Here is a 17516-nt window from a genome sequence, read left to right as displayed (position 1 = left end):
AACACCGCAGATTTTAACAGCTGCATCTGATTTCCACATTAATGTCACGTTGAGCGGCTTATATCAATTTAAATAAATTAAAATTATGTTCTCTTTGTTCTACACGATCAATTTCTCTTCATCAGTTAAAAAATGTTGGGAAACCTACAATCTTCAAGTTTCTTTAATTCTTTCTCTTTAATTAACGATTGAAAATAAGAGAGAAGAAGACAGATGAGAAAGTCATATTCTTTAGATAATTACGAGGATGCAAATATTAAATTGTCGCTTAGAAATATAAATGGTTTCGCAATGTTAAAAATTATAATGGTACAATAAATAAACACAAATTTTCTTAACGCTAAAAAGAAACTCTCTAAATCGATCGAAAGAAATTACGGTCAAAGAGGATACTCGATATTTTTGGTGTAGTAGCCTGCGAAATTATATCGATCGCATAATAGGGTTGTTATTGGGTTTGTTGTTGTTGATGTATCGAATATTCTACCGTCGGAATTATGTAATGTGTAAGGCAATAGGGAATTATCCGGCTTAGCCCTCGCGAACCACCGCGTTCGTGGTTTACTCGCTTTCGCGCCGGCATTCCCTCGTTTCTGGCGAACGCGCTCTCATTCCAAGTGCAATCCGTTGGACGACTAACGAGATATCGGTAAGCAAATTAGTCAACAGACACAGGTGTACTATCACAAATAATGGCCGCGGCGTTATGGTTATTCTACATAGAAGTCGTAGTCGTGAGTTGTAAGAAATTGACCAATCACAGATTGAATATTCTCCTCAACTTCGAATGGGATTGGTCAATTTCTTACAACTCACGACTACGACTTCTGTGTAGAATAATCTTTACTGCTCCCCGTCGTCATCTGCGCCGCCCGCCGCCGCGACAAACAGGGTCTACATTAATACGCGTAATTCGATTTTCATCATCCTCTATATAACAGGTGTTACGGAGGCTCGCGCAAAAGCAAAACAACATTTTAACCGCGAATGTCGCGGCATTTCTTCTTCTTCGCGGAATCCTCTTCTCTTTGAGAGACCGTCGTTGTCTTTTACGAAGCTAAGGAGCTTCGCGATGCTCCGTCGACGTGCCGAATGAAAAGAAGAAATGATTTCGATAGTCGTCCTTGGGATGTGAGTGGTTTAAGTGAAATTGAAGCTAATTGTTGTCGGGGTAAGAAAGTGAGCTAAAGACGCTTCAAGATGAGCGACGCGAGAAACGATAAAGACACGGAAGCCACGGCTCAGGGGGACACGAGCGATTATGTGCTTCACCTCCCACGTCCGCTCAATCTCGAAGAAAAGAAGTACCTATTGGCCGTAGAGAGAGGTGATTTGCCGAACGTGAAGAGGCTTCTGCAGCTTGCAAACAAGGGCAAGGTAAATATTGACTCTTAATACATAGGAAATCAACGCGAGAACAAAATGATCTTTGAGCAAGTAATTAGGCTCCCCGATTTCTTGAGGAAAAAAAATGTCTACATTTTAATATAAAAGACAACCTTATTTTGAAATTAATCGAATTTGCTGAAATTAAAAATTTAAATCTTATTTCGTAAAATTAAAAAATTGTTGTTTAATGCGTATCCGCGACGAAATCCTGGAAATAGTTCGCGAATAAAAGTTATAGCAGCAGTTTCGTAAGATTGAAACACGCCGAGACGAATGTACTCGAACGTTTTAGGGAAAACAGCTGGACACGAATTGCGTAGATAGTCTGGGTCGCAGTGCCCTTACGCTGGCTATAGAGGCGGAAAACTTAGAAATGGTCGAGCTGCTCGTCGTTATGGGAGTCGAAACTAAGGATGCCTTGCTCCATGCCATCGATCAAGAATTCGTAGAGGCGGTAGAGTTGCTGCTGGAACACGAGGAACTTCTTACGAGCCAAATGACCGAGGATTGTAAGTTGAAATTGACGTTTTCGAAAAGTCGCGTATAACGTCTCGATTGTCGCAATTGTAATAACGTAATTATGTAAATAAACAATTTTACTGAAAATAAAATTGCTTTAGAAGAATTCAGAAGATTTGTTAATTTTAATAGATCGTATTATTAATTTTAATAGATCGATTCTTAGCACTGCTGTTGAGCTATTACCTGTCCTTCACGTTCCTCGCACCTTGATTGCAGCCGAAAAGCAGATCATACACAGCTGGCAGAAGGTTGATCCGGCATCAGCTAGATATTCGATGGACATGACACCCTTGGTGCTCGCGGCGCAGCGTAATAATTACGAAATCCTGAAGCTTCTACTGGATAGAGGAGCTACCTTGCCGATGCCGCACGACGTGAGGTGTGGCTGTGACGATTGTCTTCAGGCAACCATCGGTGAGAGATACTCTGATGAACTTTATTTTTCTACAGGCTTTACAAAATATATGTATAAATTGTCAAAGATATAAAAGATAATACGTACCATGGCATAATCGAATTATTATTTAGGCGATCCATTAAGACTGTCGTCCACTAGAATCTCCGAATATAAGGCTTTGGCGAGTCCAAGTTTAATAGCCCTGAGCTCGACGGACCCTTTGATGACGGCTTTCCAATTAAGCTGGGAACTTCGGCAACTGGCTGTATCGGAACCGGAAAGTAGAGCCGAGTACTTGAAACTACGGCGACAAGTAGAAAAGTAAGTTTTTTATTTCGCACGATACAATTGTGTAATATTGTATGTTTGTTCAATAATTATAATCGGGTTCCGAATAGATTCGCTGTCGATTTGTTGCAACACGTTCGAACTACCACGGAATTAGACACTATCCTAAATTACGATCCCGAAGAAGAGAATGCCGAACTTAACAAACAATTAGCTCGACTGGAGCAAGCTATAGAATATAAGCAAAAAAGATTCGTCTCACATTCTCACGTTCAGCAGCTCTTGGCAGCAATCTGGTAAACCCCAAAGAATCTATTATTTAAATACAAAAGTTCGTACAATACATTATTCGTAAAGAATTTAAAAACACTTTTGAATATCTCATCCGATTCGAAGGTACGAAGGGGTCCCCGGATTTCGAAGAATGTCAACTATGCAGAGAGTCGGCATTCTTGCAAAGACCGCGGTTCTATTTCCATTCTATTGTATCATGTACTATCTGATGCCGGAGTCAAAAACAGGGCGACTTATGCGAAGACCCTTCATGAAATTCTTGGTTCATGCGTCATCCTATTTATTTTTCTTATGTAAGTTGTACATTTTAGCATTGATATATGTATGCTGATTACGAAGGAGACAAGCCGACTCAAAATAATGAAATTAGCATTATTATTTAATCAACGGCTAACCACATGTCTATAGTTGTACTCATGCTGGTATCACAGCGTGCTGAAGTGGAGATCGTTAGGCTCCTGGGTACTCAGGAAATGAAGAGAAACCTCGCGGCTTATTTGGCTCGACAGAGAGGCGCGGTACCTACCCCTCTGGAGGGTATCGTCGTGCTATACGTTCTTGGATTTATATGGGAAGAAACGAGAGAGGTGCGCAGATAAACGAGTCTAATTTTCCTCCGTAGTAAATAAACAAGTATGAATGCGTCTTCTATATTTGTCTAATTGTAAGCCGTGACGCATGCTATCAGGCTTACGTGGACGGTCTGAGGAGTTACTTACGGGATATGTGGAACTTTATCGACTTCACTAGAAACACGCTCTATTTCGCGACCGGGGTTCTCAGGCTGGCGGCTTACCTTCAGCAGCGCGCCGAGATACGGACAGATCCATTAGCCGCGTTAATACCGAGGGAGAATTGGGGCGACTTCGATCCGCAGCTGATTGCGGAGGGTCTCTTTGCGGCCGCGAATGTCTTCAGTGCTTTAAAGCTTGTTCATCTTTTCAGCATCAATCCGCATTTGGGACCGCTTCAGGTATCACGTTTGTCATAGATATTTTGCTAGATTATATATTAAGAATTCCTATTTAAGACTTCTTTAAGAATTCTTCTGTATTTAACAGTATTTCCTGATATTACTTTAATATACATGAAAGTGTGTTATAATATTAATAGTTTTCTTGATCGCGATATGATTTTGATTTTATAGAATTTGCGATTTTTGTTTTAGATATCGTTGGGCAGAATGGTAATCGACATTGTGAAATTCTTTTTCATTTACACCTTAGTGTTATTCGCCTTCGCCTGCGGCTTAAACCAGTTGTTGTGGTATTTTGCGGAATTGGAGAGGCAGAAATGTTACAGCGGAATGTCGGATCCCTCTTGGGACGCCGGTAGTGACGCCTGCTTAAGATGGAGAAGGTGAATAGAATAATCGAATTGCCAGACGGCAGGATGAACGACATGTCTTTCCTTTCAGGCCGCATTTCCGACGCGGATATGTCTTCTAATAATCATGAAAAAAATAACAGATTGGGCATCCCCTTCCAAATCTGTAATATTGAATAATCTAATGAATTATTTATTAGGGCTACACCTATATAATAAATACATGACTTTGTATTTTTAAAGAAAATTATTTTGGAAGATTGAATGTAATTCCTGAAACATATATTATTTAATACATAATAAAAATTTTCATTTATTTATTCATTTACTTTTTCAACGTGATACAAAATCGTTTGCAAACATTTCGATTACATTTCGCGTAAAATTTTTTCAGATTCAGCAATCTATTCGAATCGTGTCAGAGTCTTTTCTGGGCCAGTTTCGGTATGATCGGCATCGAAAGCTTCGAACTCACTGGTACGTCCACGTATGTAATTTAAATATAAAAAAAATCCTTTTTGTGTTAAAACTGATGTCTAATCATCGACGAAACCAACGTTATTATTTTCTAGACCCCCAACGTTGTTATTTTCAGGAATCAAGTCGTACACTCGATTCTGGGGCTTGTTGATGTTCGGCTCGTATTCCGTGATCAACGTGATTGTCCTGCTAAATCTACTGATAGCCATGATGAGCAACAGCTACGCCGTTATTGAGGTAAGGCTCCAAAACTCGAACGATACTCGTGATCTGAATGATCTCGTCAACAGAAGCATTGACACGATAGGAACATTCCGACACGGAGTGGAAATTTGCGAGAACGAAGTTATGGATGAGTTACTTCGAGGACACCGGGACCCTTCCGCCGCCCTTCAACATCTTCCCGCCGCCGAAATTGCTTTTCCGATTGTTCGGCCTACAGAAGAAGCGTATCGGCAGACGCTCGAGTCAACGTCGACGTGCACGCGAACATAAGTGAGATATCTTTGTTAAGTACTTGGCTAAAAAATGTGTTAATAATTTAAAACATAATTTATTTTCGTGGTTAATCTTAGATGATAACTCTTTAATATTTTAATTGTTGATCTGCAGACGATAGAGTATAGTGACATAATAATGATGTGACGCTTAGTTATACGTATCTTCCTGCTGTCAATTGTACAGATACGGAGCGGTCATGAGAGCTTTGATATGGCGCTACGTTGTGAACGCGCATAGTGAGCATGAGATGGAACCTGTCACCGAAGACGATGTCCACGAGCTTAAATCCGACTTGTCGTCCTGGAGATGTGAACTCCTGGACATCCTGCATAGAAACGGCATGGACATCGGCGGCGTCGATAAGAAGGAAAAGAGTGAGCATTCCTATGCGAATATTTGCGCTTTCTTTACTTAAAATAACGATTGAAATAAGCTTAGAGCAAAGTTTAAGCTCGTCGAGGATTTAAAATTATATCAAAACTTATATTAGCTGTTCTCTTAAAATTAGCTATACTGGGCAAGAAAATGAAGGTTTGGGAGAGAAGACTCATGAAAGATTTCCAAGTAGCAGGTCCTGTAAATTCAACTGACATCGATCTTCAGGAAGAGATAACTCTTCAACAACCCGAAAACGAGAGTAACGTTGAGAGATGGAAGAGAATCGCCAGATTAGCTGTTTTGACTTCGGCCGAACATCGTTGGAGTCAAGTACAAAATACCTCTACTTATTATTCCGTGAAAGAAACGATATGGTAGCTGACTGTCAAACTTCTTTCAATTTTGTAGGTCGTGAAAAATGCAGTTAAGAGCTCTCAAATCGGCAAAAGCTGCAGCAAGGCGTCGCTGCAGAATCAGCAGAGTCTGAAGCGAGCCATGGAGGAAGCGAAACGTCTGACGCAAAAAAGCCCACTGCCGACAGATGTGCCGGTTGAATTGCCAGGAACTACCGCGGCGACGATACTGCACGTGCTACACGACATCGTTGAGGGTGATGGCGATGCTAAGACATCAGGACTCAAAAAAGAAAAGACTCCGGAGCCAGTTAGAAACGGCGTTGGTTCCCAGCCGTTTGAACCAATTCTTCAGGTGCTAAATTAATAATTAATGACGTGTGTAAAAGCGTTATGATGAAGAACAGAAAATAATTTGATTTCCTTGAGTAAGTTTTGTTAAAGGCGGGAAAAATGTTTTTTTATACAGGCCAAATCCTCTGTCGATTTCGTTGACGAAAAAACGACGAAGGCCACTGCGCCATTGTTACCGCTTCGTTCATCACCACCGCGAGTAATCAAGAGGAAAACGCCTACTCATCTTGGTACTCAGTCACTTAACTTTCTTATATTATTCAAATATAAACTACAATATAAACGTTATTCGTATTTATCACAAAAAGAAGAAAAAGTTTACTTAAAAAATTCTATTCTTTTAAATATAATAAAGCAATGTTTAATTATATATTTATTCAATTACATATTAATTATAATTTAATTACATACAACTTTACGATCACTTTATTTATGACACACTTATTGCTAATACTGTTCTATTTCTTCAGGACAATCAGCTTCTGCTCAATCAACTTCTATTCAATCCTCGACTACTACTTCGAGCGCTACTTCGTTTGTCCCTACGACGTCCGTGACTGTTGCCGGAATTACCGCAACCAGTACAACACGCACGACTGCCGTAACTACTGCTGCAACAACTACGTCTGTCATGAAGACTGCTACTACTTCTGCCAAGCCCATCATTACTACTACTAATACTGTTGCCACTTCTACTACTGCAAAATCCACCGCTACTACTACCGTTTCTATCGCTACGAAAACTTCTTCTAGTTCTCCCATGGAAAGTCATAGCAAATCCGTTACCGTATCCATGAGTGCACTTTCAACTAGCGTCAAAGACGGAAGCAGTTCGATCAGAGCACGGCCAAAAGCTTCACATAGTCCCAAACTTCCGATTATTCCTTCGTTAACGGTTACCTCAAGTTCGGACGGCAAAGGTGATGACCGAGAAAAACTCGTAGATGTTACATCGCGTAGTAGACCATCGAGAGGAGGATGGCTTTAAATCCTGTCTACGTGCCCTATATGGGAAATTCTAGTTATATGTGTAAAACACAATTTTTTTTTAATTTAGCTATTATATTACCTGCTATTTTGGAAATAAATGAAAAAATAAAAATGGACATAAAAACTCAGTAAATTTTTTAATATTCTGTGCCGACAAAAATTTAAAAGTATTATTTTAAATTTTTCCCGAAGTTCTAAAAAGTCAGTATGAAAAATTATTTGTAAAAACACCTACAGAAGATTATAAAAGTATTTCCGTCGAATTATTTTATTTAAAAAGATACAGAGATATTATAAACATATTATATATATATATTATTTCTTATACATATATTTGTATTTAAAGAGAAATAAAGGAGCGGGACTTACATATAGATAAGATGTGTATTGCGTGTATTTATTCTCTTGTCTATGAATACATTCTATCCTCGTGCACGGCACTAATCGCATGCTTATGATAGAAGAGATAAGTTGGCAGGAGATGTAATATAATTAAAAACATGATACAAATTAACACATGGGCATATATTAATATGTATCCTGCTACAACTGGGAGATGTAATATAATTAAAAACATGATACAAATTAACATGGGCATATATTAATATGTATCCTGCTACAACTGCGATTCATATGAATAGGTCCAATGTATTTCGATTGGCAAATAATACATAAGTCTAAAAGGATATCTATAAAAGATCAAGATGTTTGTGTTGTCTAAATAACACGGTTTAAATGCCATAAATATGCAAAAATCATTTAACAATAATCTTTAAAGTTCTGTAAATTCCATAAAAGTAGTTGTCCGAATCGAAGAGACTCAATCACGCCGATAGAATAAATTTTATCGGAACGATGCAATTCAAGCAACTTGTACGACTTTAGTCAGCGGGTCTTTTTGCGCCGAATTAATTTTATCGCCCAAGGATAAAGCCATGCCTTGGCTCTTGGCTCTGATACGAATATGACCAACCACTGGCGCGTCAGATTTGTTCAATGGTTTCTCAATGGATAAATTCGCCAATGCGTCTTCACCGAATATTGATTTAGCATACATATTTGCAGCCATAAATCCACATTGTCCTGAAAGAGCCTGTAGAGAAAACGACAATGATATTTATGACAACAATGCTATTTTTTAACAGAAAATTAGTCTAATAAAAGAATTAAACATACCTTCTCTGGCGTGAGACAACGCATATTTGTAGACTTTAACAAATGTGCAAGATAGTCTCTCAAGTCAGACAGAGTCGTATTGACAGACACTTTGTTCTCCCATTCAAATTCGGCCCACATCTGGCGGAATTCGGTGTCAGTGCACGTTGCGGGCACTATATAATCCATTATGTCGATATGTATGTCGTTAAGAACAACTACGCTTCTGTCAGAGCCCGCACCTGATACATCGTAAACTACAAATAGAAAAGAATAATCATGATAATTAATAAAATTAATTTTTATCTTCCGAAACACACATCAATTTGTTACAATTTCTTCTAAAAATATTTCTAAATTTCACTCACCAATATTTCCAAAGATAATGCCGTTTTCCGTAGACGTAACTTTCACGTTTGCCTTGATAGTGGCGAAATCCCTAGGCGCAAGTACAATGGGCTGCGGTCTCTCCACCAGCTTTAGATCGCCCAAAGTGGCCAGTTCCAATGTACAATTCTGTAGAGTGTCTTCCGTTTGATTAACTATCAGCACATCAAGCACAATGTCGTATTGATTAACGTGAACCAAGGCCTCCGCATAAACTGGGTCCGAGAAACCGGTGAGTTGAATGACTTTGCTCAAGGCACTCGGAGCATCTCCACTGGCACCAGGTCGTCCTGCTACAGCTGCGCTAAGGCTTTGCTCGAACATATCACCAGCCCCACCGGCCAAGTCGGATCCTCGGCTCAATTGCAAGAATTGAATTGCGTCATCGACTTGAACGATACTGCCTGGCTTTTCCTTGGCCTTCTGATTTTGCGAGTCCTCCTCTGCTTTCGCGGTCAACATTCTACCGAGTGCATCGCGGCATCCCTCAGTGAAGACTTTCTGTACGAGAGGCGTTGGGCAAGCAAGGGATCTGAGGCACAGGGAGATCCTCTCTGCGTCGTCGTGTGTCATTGCTTTCATAGGAAGACCTGAACGGCCTAGCTGTAATACGCTGGACATTACAAACATTGCTTCCGCCTGTAATTTGTTGCTCTTTTGGACGTTGGTTTCGAGTATTTTATAACGAAGGGCTAATTTTGCCAATGTGGTAGCCAGAGACGCGCCAATGAAAAAATCACCTTCCATCATGTATTGCACTAATGCAGGTCGCTTCTCCTCCTTTTTCCCTATTGATTAATTCATGTATATAATAGAGTGCAAAGTATTAGAAATATCACATCTATTTTATACAAAAACAAAAGTTACTCACGTGCAGATGCAGCACTGAAAGCACTTTGAGTCGCGTAAGTACCATCAGACGTGACGAGTTGCGCAGGTGCAGCTTGTGAGTTACCATCTTCGGACTTTTCACCAGCTTGACGTTTATTTTCTGCTTCGAGCAACGGCAACTCGCCTAATGCTGCTCGTATACGACCCATCACAGCTTCTATGTCCTCTTTCGATGTGGCGTATTCGCCGAGGATCCATAGTGCGGCTCTGTGTACTTTTACGGATCGTATGTGAGGGAACACCTAATTTATGAAAATCAAAATTAATTTCTGTTAATCTTGCCAACCGTATTTTTAATAATACACTGTCTCGTACGCACCTCTAACAGTTTCTCAACAATCAACGGTCTGAGATTCTCGAATCTCTGAATGGCTTCACGAATAAATACAAGAAGATCCGTAGCTGCTGCTTCGTTACTCTCCGATAGAAAATCGGTCAGTACTGGAATGACAGTAACAGCAACGTCCGCAAACTTCATGGAACAAGTGTGAAGAGTTCGTATCAAGAGCTGGCGGTATCTGCCAGCGTCCTCATGTTCTCCGCCAGCTGTCCTGAGAACTTCCTTCTTTAGAAGCTGGACCATTTCTTCAATCGTGCGAGTTGTAACCAAATCCATAGCTAAAGCTAAGGTTTTTGTCCTGACTTCCAAGGCTGGTGATCCTATTCAAGATAAATGACAATAATAATAAGTATGTAGAACTCCAACGTATGTAGAATTTCAACAATTTTTTCATTGCTTTTAATACCTAAAACGCGGAGTATATCCATTACAAGATCTTGAAGTACCCTTTCGTACACGGGACTATCTTTCATTGCAATTAGGCGATCCAATACGATAAGTTTAACGTTGTTGTCACTTTCCTTGACAACCAATTCGATGTAACAAGAAGCCGCGGCTTTGATCGCGGTTGGCGCACTGGAAAGTGTCACCAACGTGCCGGCTGCTTCGTAACGTACCGCAGCGCTAGGTGAATTCAGCAAACTGTAAATACATCTGATAAAACGTGCCCTTTCCGATGGATTTGCAAGACAAACCTAGAAAAAAAAATTATAATATCCAGTGATAGTTATTGGAAAAATATATGGGCTCACAGATTAAAATACAGCGCATTTATTCATACCTTATATATTAATTCAACAATGACCAACTGTAGTATATCACCGAAACTCGGCACTTGATCGAGGCACGCAGCTAAATATGCGAGAGCTTTACTTTGATCGGCGTGCAACAACATTAAGAATGCATTTCTCCTGCATGACATATCTTGCTCCCCCTCCAGATACTTTGCAATCAAGTCCGGAGCATCCGGTATAAGAAATTCAAAATTTCTGTATATAGTAAAAATAGCGAGCACTGCGTTACGTCTGACATAGGAGTGCCTGTGCTCCAGACAAGCAATTATCGCGGGCATCAGTGGCTCGAGAAGTTCTGGCTCTTTCAATTTGCACAAGAATCTGCAAATTTAATATTTACTATGTGCAACGTCCATGCAATTTGATTCGCGCTTGTGTTTGTGTTCTTACCTGAGAGTGGACCCCCTGACAAATTCATTGGGGTGTTGCAAATCTTTCCTGTACGCGTCGCATACCAGGATCATTTCCTGCAACAGCTTGCCATCGGCAGAGGTTTTCGGTACGATCTCCCAGAATATCAGCAACAACTTCTTGATGGTGTGATTCTGATGAGGCAGGACAAACCTAATGATCGTCATTAGAAGTCCCGGCAGTCGTTCACCGCTCAAAATCATGTGAATCGTCTTCTTGAGCGCGTCGATTTTCGCCTGGACATTACCCTTCTCGAGATCCTGCTTCAGCTGGAGCTCGTTCAGCGGCTCCGTGTCGGTTGGAATATTTATCAAGGTGTAGCACGGTTGCTCGGTTATCGTGCTCATTTTTTCAGCTGCTTGTGACCCCGCACTAAGAAAAAAGTTTCCTTACAACCTGCGAAAGGAAGACGAAGAAAAAGCGGATGAGCGATTAATGAGGTTATGTGAGGCATCCTAGCACATTGCGCGTATCAGCGATGCTACAAACCAACGTCTGGTACGAGAAGAATTTCGAGCGATTAGACACATACCTAAAATTAGGGCTGAGAAAAATACACGCAAATAATCGGCCTGTCAAAGTTTACTGACATTTAGGTACATCTAGATGCAGAGGGAAACGGTATACGTGTCATAACTCATACGTATCAAACCGCGATCAGAAAGCGCGAGATGTCGCTAGTTTCCTATATGAAAGAACACTACCGTGCCTAAAAATTAAGTTTCACTTTAAAAACCAAAAAATCGTGAATCTAACGGAAGAGAACCAAAAAGTCTCTCTCGGCTATGTATGATGTTTGGTATTGCCGAAATTGCATTTTGTTTGAGGTCATTAATTAAAAATGTCTATATATGAATTGAAAAAAGAGACTCATCATTATGCATCATAATTTTATATATCTTATTATTTTATTCATTGTTTATAATAAAATAAAAAATATGAAATATTTAAAAGTACAAAAAATATTTTTTACGTACAATATAAAAAGAGTATATTAGACAAAAATAAATGGCCTTCGATAGGATTCGTTTCTCGTATTTAAAATTTGACGAACAGTGGTATAAAAACGGTATCAAGAGACACGGCACTGTCTCACGTTAAGCAGTGCCAAGTAATAATATATGAAATATATTATTTCACTTTTTATTTATTCATTATATATTATTATATAAAACAGATTGGTAATACCATATTAAAAAATATATCGAGGAAATGCAAAAAAATTGTGCAAATTAGAAATTTGCACTTGGCTTCCTCATAGAGGAAGCTTTAACTTCCGCAAATTTGGAGATATCGATCTATTTCTAATTTTATTACATTTTTCAGTCTTTTCTACCCCTATTTTATATATAATTCTTTTAAATTCGGTTGATTAGACTTAGCTTTATACGCGATCAAAATCTCCGAAATTTCAAACGTCTGTAACTTCAGAACTAATTAACCAAATCTTAATTAGTTGATTTTTCGACATTTTAGAACATTCTAAATTTATTTCCATCAAAATCTCGAAAAAATTTTTTTTTACCATCACAAAGCTTCCTCTATGAAGAAGCAAAAAGAATATTAGACATTTTTGATAAATCTGCAGTATAACGCGGCATCACCATCTCCGATTCTTTAAAAATTTTCATATTTTGTGTATTTTGGGTCGTAAAAAAGATTTTTCGTCAAAGTAGTAATTCTTAAATTTAATCACTTTTTCACTAATCTATAAATTTAGCGGCAATACATGTAAAATATAACAAAAATATATATATATTTATTTTTATAAAGCATCTAATATATAATATAATAATAATCGTGAATTTATTACTCAAATTACTATAATTAATCAGATGTTTAACTAATCGGCAATTAATTGAGTTGAAAACATTGACAATTGAAGGGTACAGGGAAAAAACGATCAAAGCCCACTTTTTGTCGAAATTGATCTGATCATGTTATCTTATGCATTTTTAAATAACTTTTATAATTCTGTTTGATCAAGAACAGGGTACCTATTCTTGAAATCATTTGTTATGAAACGAATACGTTTATGAACGAAAAAGTGGGGATTTCCTAATTGAGCGTCAATGGGAACCCAGAGTTACGCACCTTTTCGTTCATAAACATATTCGTTTCATAACAAATCATTTCAAGAATAGGTACCCAGTTATAATTCATTGGAAATAAGGCCAAAAGATATACCATGCTGGAGAAAAACGATCATAGTTCTAAGTCCACGCGCTTGTGGAGAAGAACCATCAGAGTCCAATATATATGGACATTGATCATTTTTCTCCTGTACTCTTCAATTGATGATATTAATACTTTTTAAGTACCGGATTCATGAGTAATAAAAGTTTACAATTATATCTTCCAATTGTTAAAAATTTGAATTAAAAATTTCTTCTCAGCAATTTTTCAATATTGAAAATAAAAGTTGCTAAATTTTATTTTATAGAGAAACTGGAAAACAATTAAATAGGTATTGATAAAATGCATTAATTTATAGATAGTGAATCGGCAGTCCTTTTTTCTTTGCACATATGGTTTTTATTATTTGTTATTTTTCATGCAACTTATTTTATAAAGCAATTAAAATACATAAAATATTGCGAGATACAATATAAAATACAATTGAATATTATTAAACATTCAATATATTTTATTATTGAAGTCCTTTTTTTCGTTTCAAGAAATAATAAAGTGGGATTTGAAAAAATATTGTACAAATACTTTCTCGCAGGTAAACGCGCATACTGCGAGTTAAATGTATCGTACAAGGTTTCAGATATATGAATCAACATCCTAATAAAAGAACACCATGACATTTTCTACAAGCATGCAAGCAATGCTTTCATTGATCCTTTATTTATTATACATCAAGGAACTTCTTATTATAACCATTAGAGTGGACCCTCGTGCAATTTTGAACGACATAAGGAGCATTACATAAATTTTATCAGCAGATTATGCATGAATAATATATACATTAATATTAATAAAAATAACATAGAAGATATTAATAACGATAAAAAAATGATTATAGGATTGAGTCAATGTAAGAGTATGTGTAAGTATGTATGTATAGTGAGTAGGTACTGCTCGCGAATGTTACTATTACATAAGTACGAAGGTCATCGAGCAGGGATAATCGGAGGGACAGACTTTATACATATATGATATATTAACCCCTTGTCTATCCAATGACGGAAATATCCGTGAAAAAACTGGCCAGCTATATTATATATTTATGACAGAAAAATCCGCACATTCAAGAAAACATACTTTTAGTGGCGGAGCAATTAGAATAGGGCACTATTATCTTTATATGATTAAAATGGCGATGCGAGTCAAGCACGGTAAGAGGTGCGCAAATAAAAAAGATATATGTATTTCAAAAATAACAAATGTTTCGGCTCTTCTTTTGAGCCATCTTCAGTGTTTAATAAAAACGGTAATACATCCCTTAGAAATTTAATACTGTAAGTGATATTTTGGCTAGTAATTAATCACTTAAAAGTACTATTAAAAGCACTGTTAATAATGCTTTTAATCACTAGCCAAAAAATCACTTACAGTATTAAATTTCTATAAGGGATTCCTGCTCGACCTGAAGCGGGAGACTCCTTCCTTAGAGAGATGTCAAGTTGTGCGATCTCGGAAACACGAACACAGTGGACATATTTCCACTGTAAAAGAAACATAATCTTTATATACAGAAATCGTTGAGTAAAGACAATATTAGCGATAATATACAAAATCTCAATGTGGAAAATATAAATAATATATCTGAAGAAAACAAACATAAATACAGTAATAAAAAATAAAAGCTTAGAAGAAAATATGAACAAATCTGATTTAGAACTGATCTCAGAAAATAATCCGCTCAACATTGGCGAAAATTGGGGCGGAAAACCTAATAAAAAGAAACCAAAACGTCCAACTTATGGATCCTTTTCCACACTGGGATTTTGTACAATCACATAAAGTAGACATACCACTGTTAAAAAATGGCAATTTATGTGAAAGCATCAAATTTAAAAATAAGTATATATGTGTAAGGAATACATGTGCTTTTGATTCCTTTGTACAATTGCTTTACACACCCCTTCCTAACACGCTCTATACATATTTAATTTTATAATATTTCGACTTTATATCTTATTATTTTTTACACTATATTTTACCAACACTGACATTATTATACCATATTTCACTGACAACGCACAAATCATGTAAGTCACTTAGATATTCTAATTTTATATTTTTTTGTTATTTAAGCGATCGCAATGTAAAAACAAAATTCTTTCTCTGCCTAGTCTTCAGTTTCTGACTTGCGGGTACAGTGTCATGAATTGCCTGTCGAATGGTTTTGTAAGAGTTTTATTCACCTGAAGAGGGTCCGAATTTGGACCAAAACGTTGTGTTTTATTATTAATAAATTTGCCAGTTATGGTCATGGAAGTTTGGTGATATTTATCACTAGGGTGACATCACTAATTTTGATAAGTTTTTGATTATTTTATATAATTAGTCTATTTATATAATTAGTCTATATCCTGATGGATATCCGCGCACAAGAGCGGTATCGAAGATCTGTTGACATCGCCGTTATTTCATAATAACGTCATCATTTTATCGCGTCGAGGCATCCTCTTTTTAACTCTTTAGGGATTCATGCCTAATTGTTTGGTATTCGCTAGACTGTAACCATGTCAAGAGACCACGTGCCTTATCGATTTATGTCTTTCGTAAGGCAAGTTCAAGTGAGATATTTTTCCGAAGTTTCTCTATCTTTATGTTACTTTTATGTATCTGTTGGTGGTCTATTTCTTGACTGTTATCTAATAACAGATAAGATAGAAAAAAATATACCGCATCTCTAATAATTATTTATAATTAGACAATTATATATAGACAATTAGAAATTATATCTATATATCATGTTTGTGCGCTCGCCTTTTGAATCTTCTGAATTGAGTTGTAATTTCGTAATAACGACGAGATGTAATAACGACATCACAAAAAATAAGAGTCATAACGTTTTCAAGGATGATAAAACCTTATCATCGTGAAATTAACAAAAACATTCGAAAGGCACATAATAACGCAAAAATTCACTATTTTTATATCAGATAGGTCTGTAACTTTATCGATGAATTATATGACAGTTATTATTAATTAATCATGTATTATTACAATGCTGAGCAACATGTAACGCAAAACTAGCACGATTGAAAAAATTGTTAATATATAATTAATGAATTATATCTCTCCTTTAGATAGAAAAAAATACTTTCAATTTCGTGCATTTTGTGAGACTAATAAAAAAACATACCTAAGTGTTCCCTCCCCTCTCCCTCCCGATTTTGAGAAACTATGGGCATCTTATGTAGTGATCAAAATAAAAAAAACACGTATTCTTCTTGTAACTGCTCATGAGTTGACCTTACCCAATATGAAAAAATACTATTCTGCAAAAACTCGATATCTTTAGACACTAAATACAAATTGCGTTGTGGTTGACGTATTGTGACACTGCAGGCATTGTATGTATTTCTTCATCGGCCTTCATCGGAATACCAGTTATGTATATAACACTGTACGTACATTGACATACATCATCATAATTTGTATCATCATTTTTTTATCACAAATTATTCTTATCATTGCACTATGCCTATCAGTCTGTCAGAGAAAAATGACGGCATTGAAGATATAAAAACACTATCATAAATACAAAAATATGAAAATAATGAATCCTTTAGCAGTATCTAATATCTATATATGTATACATAACTCAATATCGGAAGTAATAATATTTACGTAAACAAACCTTGTAATTATAAAAGAAAATATAATATTAAAGCAATAAAAAATTTTAATTGATCTATAGCGCAAGAAAGTCACATTAAGCTTATTCATTAGAATTTACTATCTATCCAACAATTTGAATTATAATTTTGTGCATGTATAATTATAACGTATTTGGATTTCAAATGTACAAACAACTCTTTTTAAACCTTAAGAAATAGCAATTGAATGCATTCTACATATTTATTTGCTAAAATTCGTTTATTTCACGCAACGAAAATCTAACCTATATGCTTTCCCCCTGCCGCGTTGCCTGCCCCGCAGCGGAACGTCAAAACCTCTTTAAATATTCTATCTACTTATGAAAAAATGCACTTGCTATGATATTTATTATTATTACATAACTCTTAAATGCATTCTTTCTAAACACGCTAAATTTTATAATTATATCAAAATGTTACATGTAT

The 17516-nt window shown here is 36.8% G+C and overlaps 2 protein-coding genes across 2 annotated transcripts; one reads left to right on the top strand and one right to left on the bottom strand.

Annotated features, from left to right (window-relative positions):
* Positions 1–944: 944 nt before the first annotated feature.
* On the top strand, positions 945–7515 carry Trpl (transient receptor potential-like). Its single transcript, XM_071785475.1, has 17 exons — positions 945–1377; positions 1682–1898; positions 2128–2325; positions 2440–2629; positions 2707–2892; positions 2993–3183; positions 3299–3477; positions 3579–3863; positions 4059–4249; positions 4611–4693; positions 4812–4933; positions 5004–5191; positions 5381–5571; positions 5706–5905; positions 5984–6283; positions 6398–6512; positions 6753–7515. Exons 1-17 carry the CDS (start codon positions 1201–1203, stop codon positions 7268–7270), a joined length of 3531 nt encoding a protein of 1176 aa, XP_071641576.1. The 5' UTR covers positions 945–1200; the 3' UTR covers positions 7271–7515.
* A 133-nt stretch (positions 7516–7648) lies between these two features.
* Positions 7649–11919, bottom strand: Betacop (coatomer subunit beta). Its single transcript, XM_071785476.1, has 9 exons — positions 11783–11919; positions 11230–11646; positions 10827–11160; positions 10452–10740; positions 10025–10365; positions 9686–9947; positions 8796–9602; positions 8449–8684; positions 7649–8365 (listed from the first exon to the last, which is right to left on the bottom strand). Exons 2-9 carry the CDS (start codon positions 11595–11597, stop codon positions 8135–8137), a joined length of 2868 nt encoding a protein of 955 aa, XP_071641577.1. The 5' UTR covers positions 11598–11646; positions 11783–11919; the 3' UTR covers positions 7649–8134.
* Positions 11920–17516: the final 5597 nt, after the last annotated feature.

Source organism: Temnothorax longispinosus, chromosome 8, assembly GCF_030848805.1.
Source record: "Temnothorax longispinosus isolate EJ_2023e chromosome 8, Tlon_JGU_v1, whole genome shotgun sequence".
In the NCBI taxonomy this organism is placed as follows: domain Eukaryota; kingdom Metazoa; phylum Arthropoda; class Insecta; order Hymenoptera; family Formicidae; genus Temnothorax; species Temnothorax longispinosus.
The sequence above is the reverse complement of the archived record's forward strand: the minus strand, read 5'-3'. Positions and strand labels throughout refer to the sequence as shown.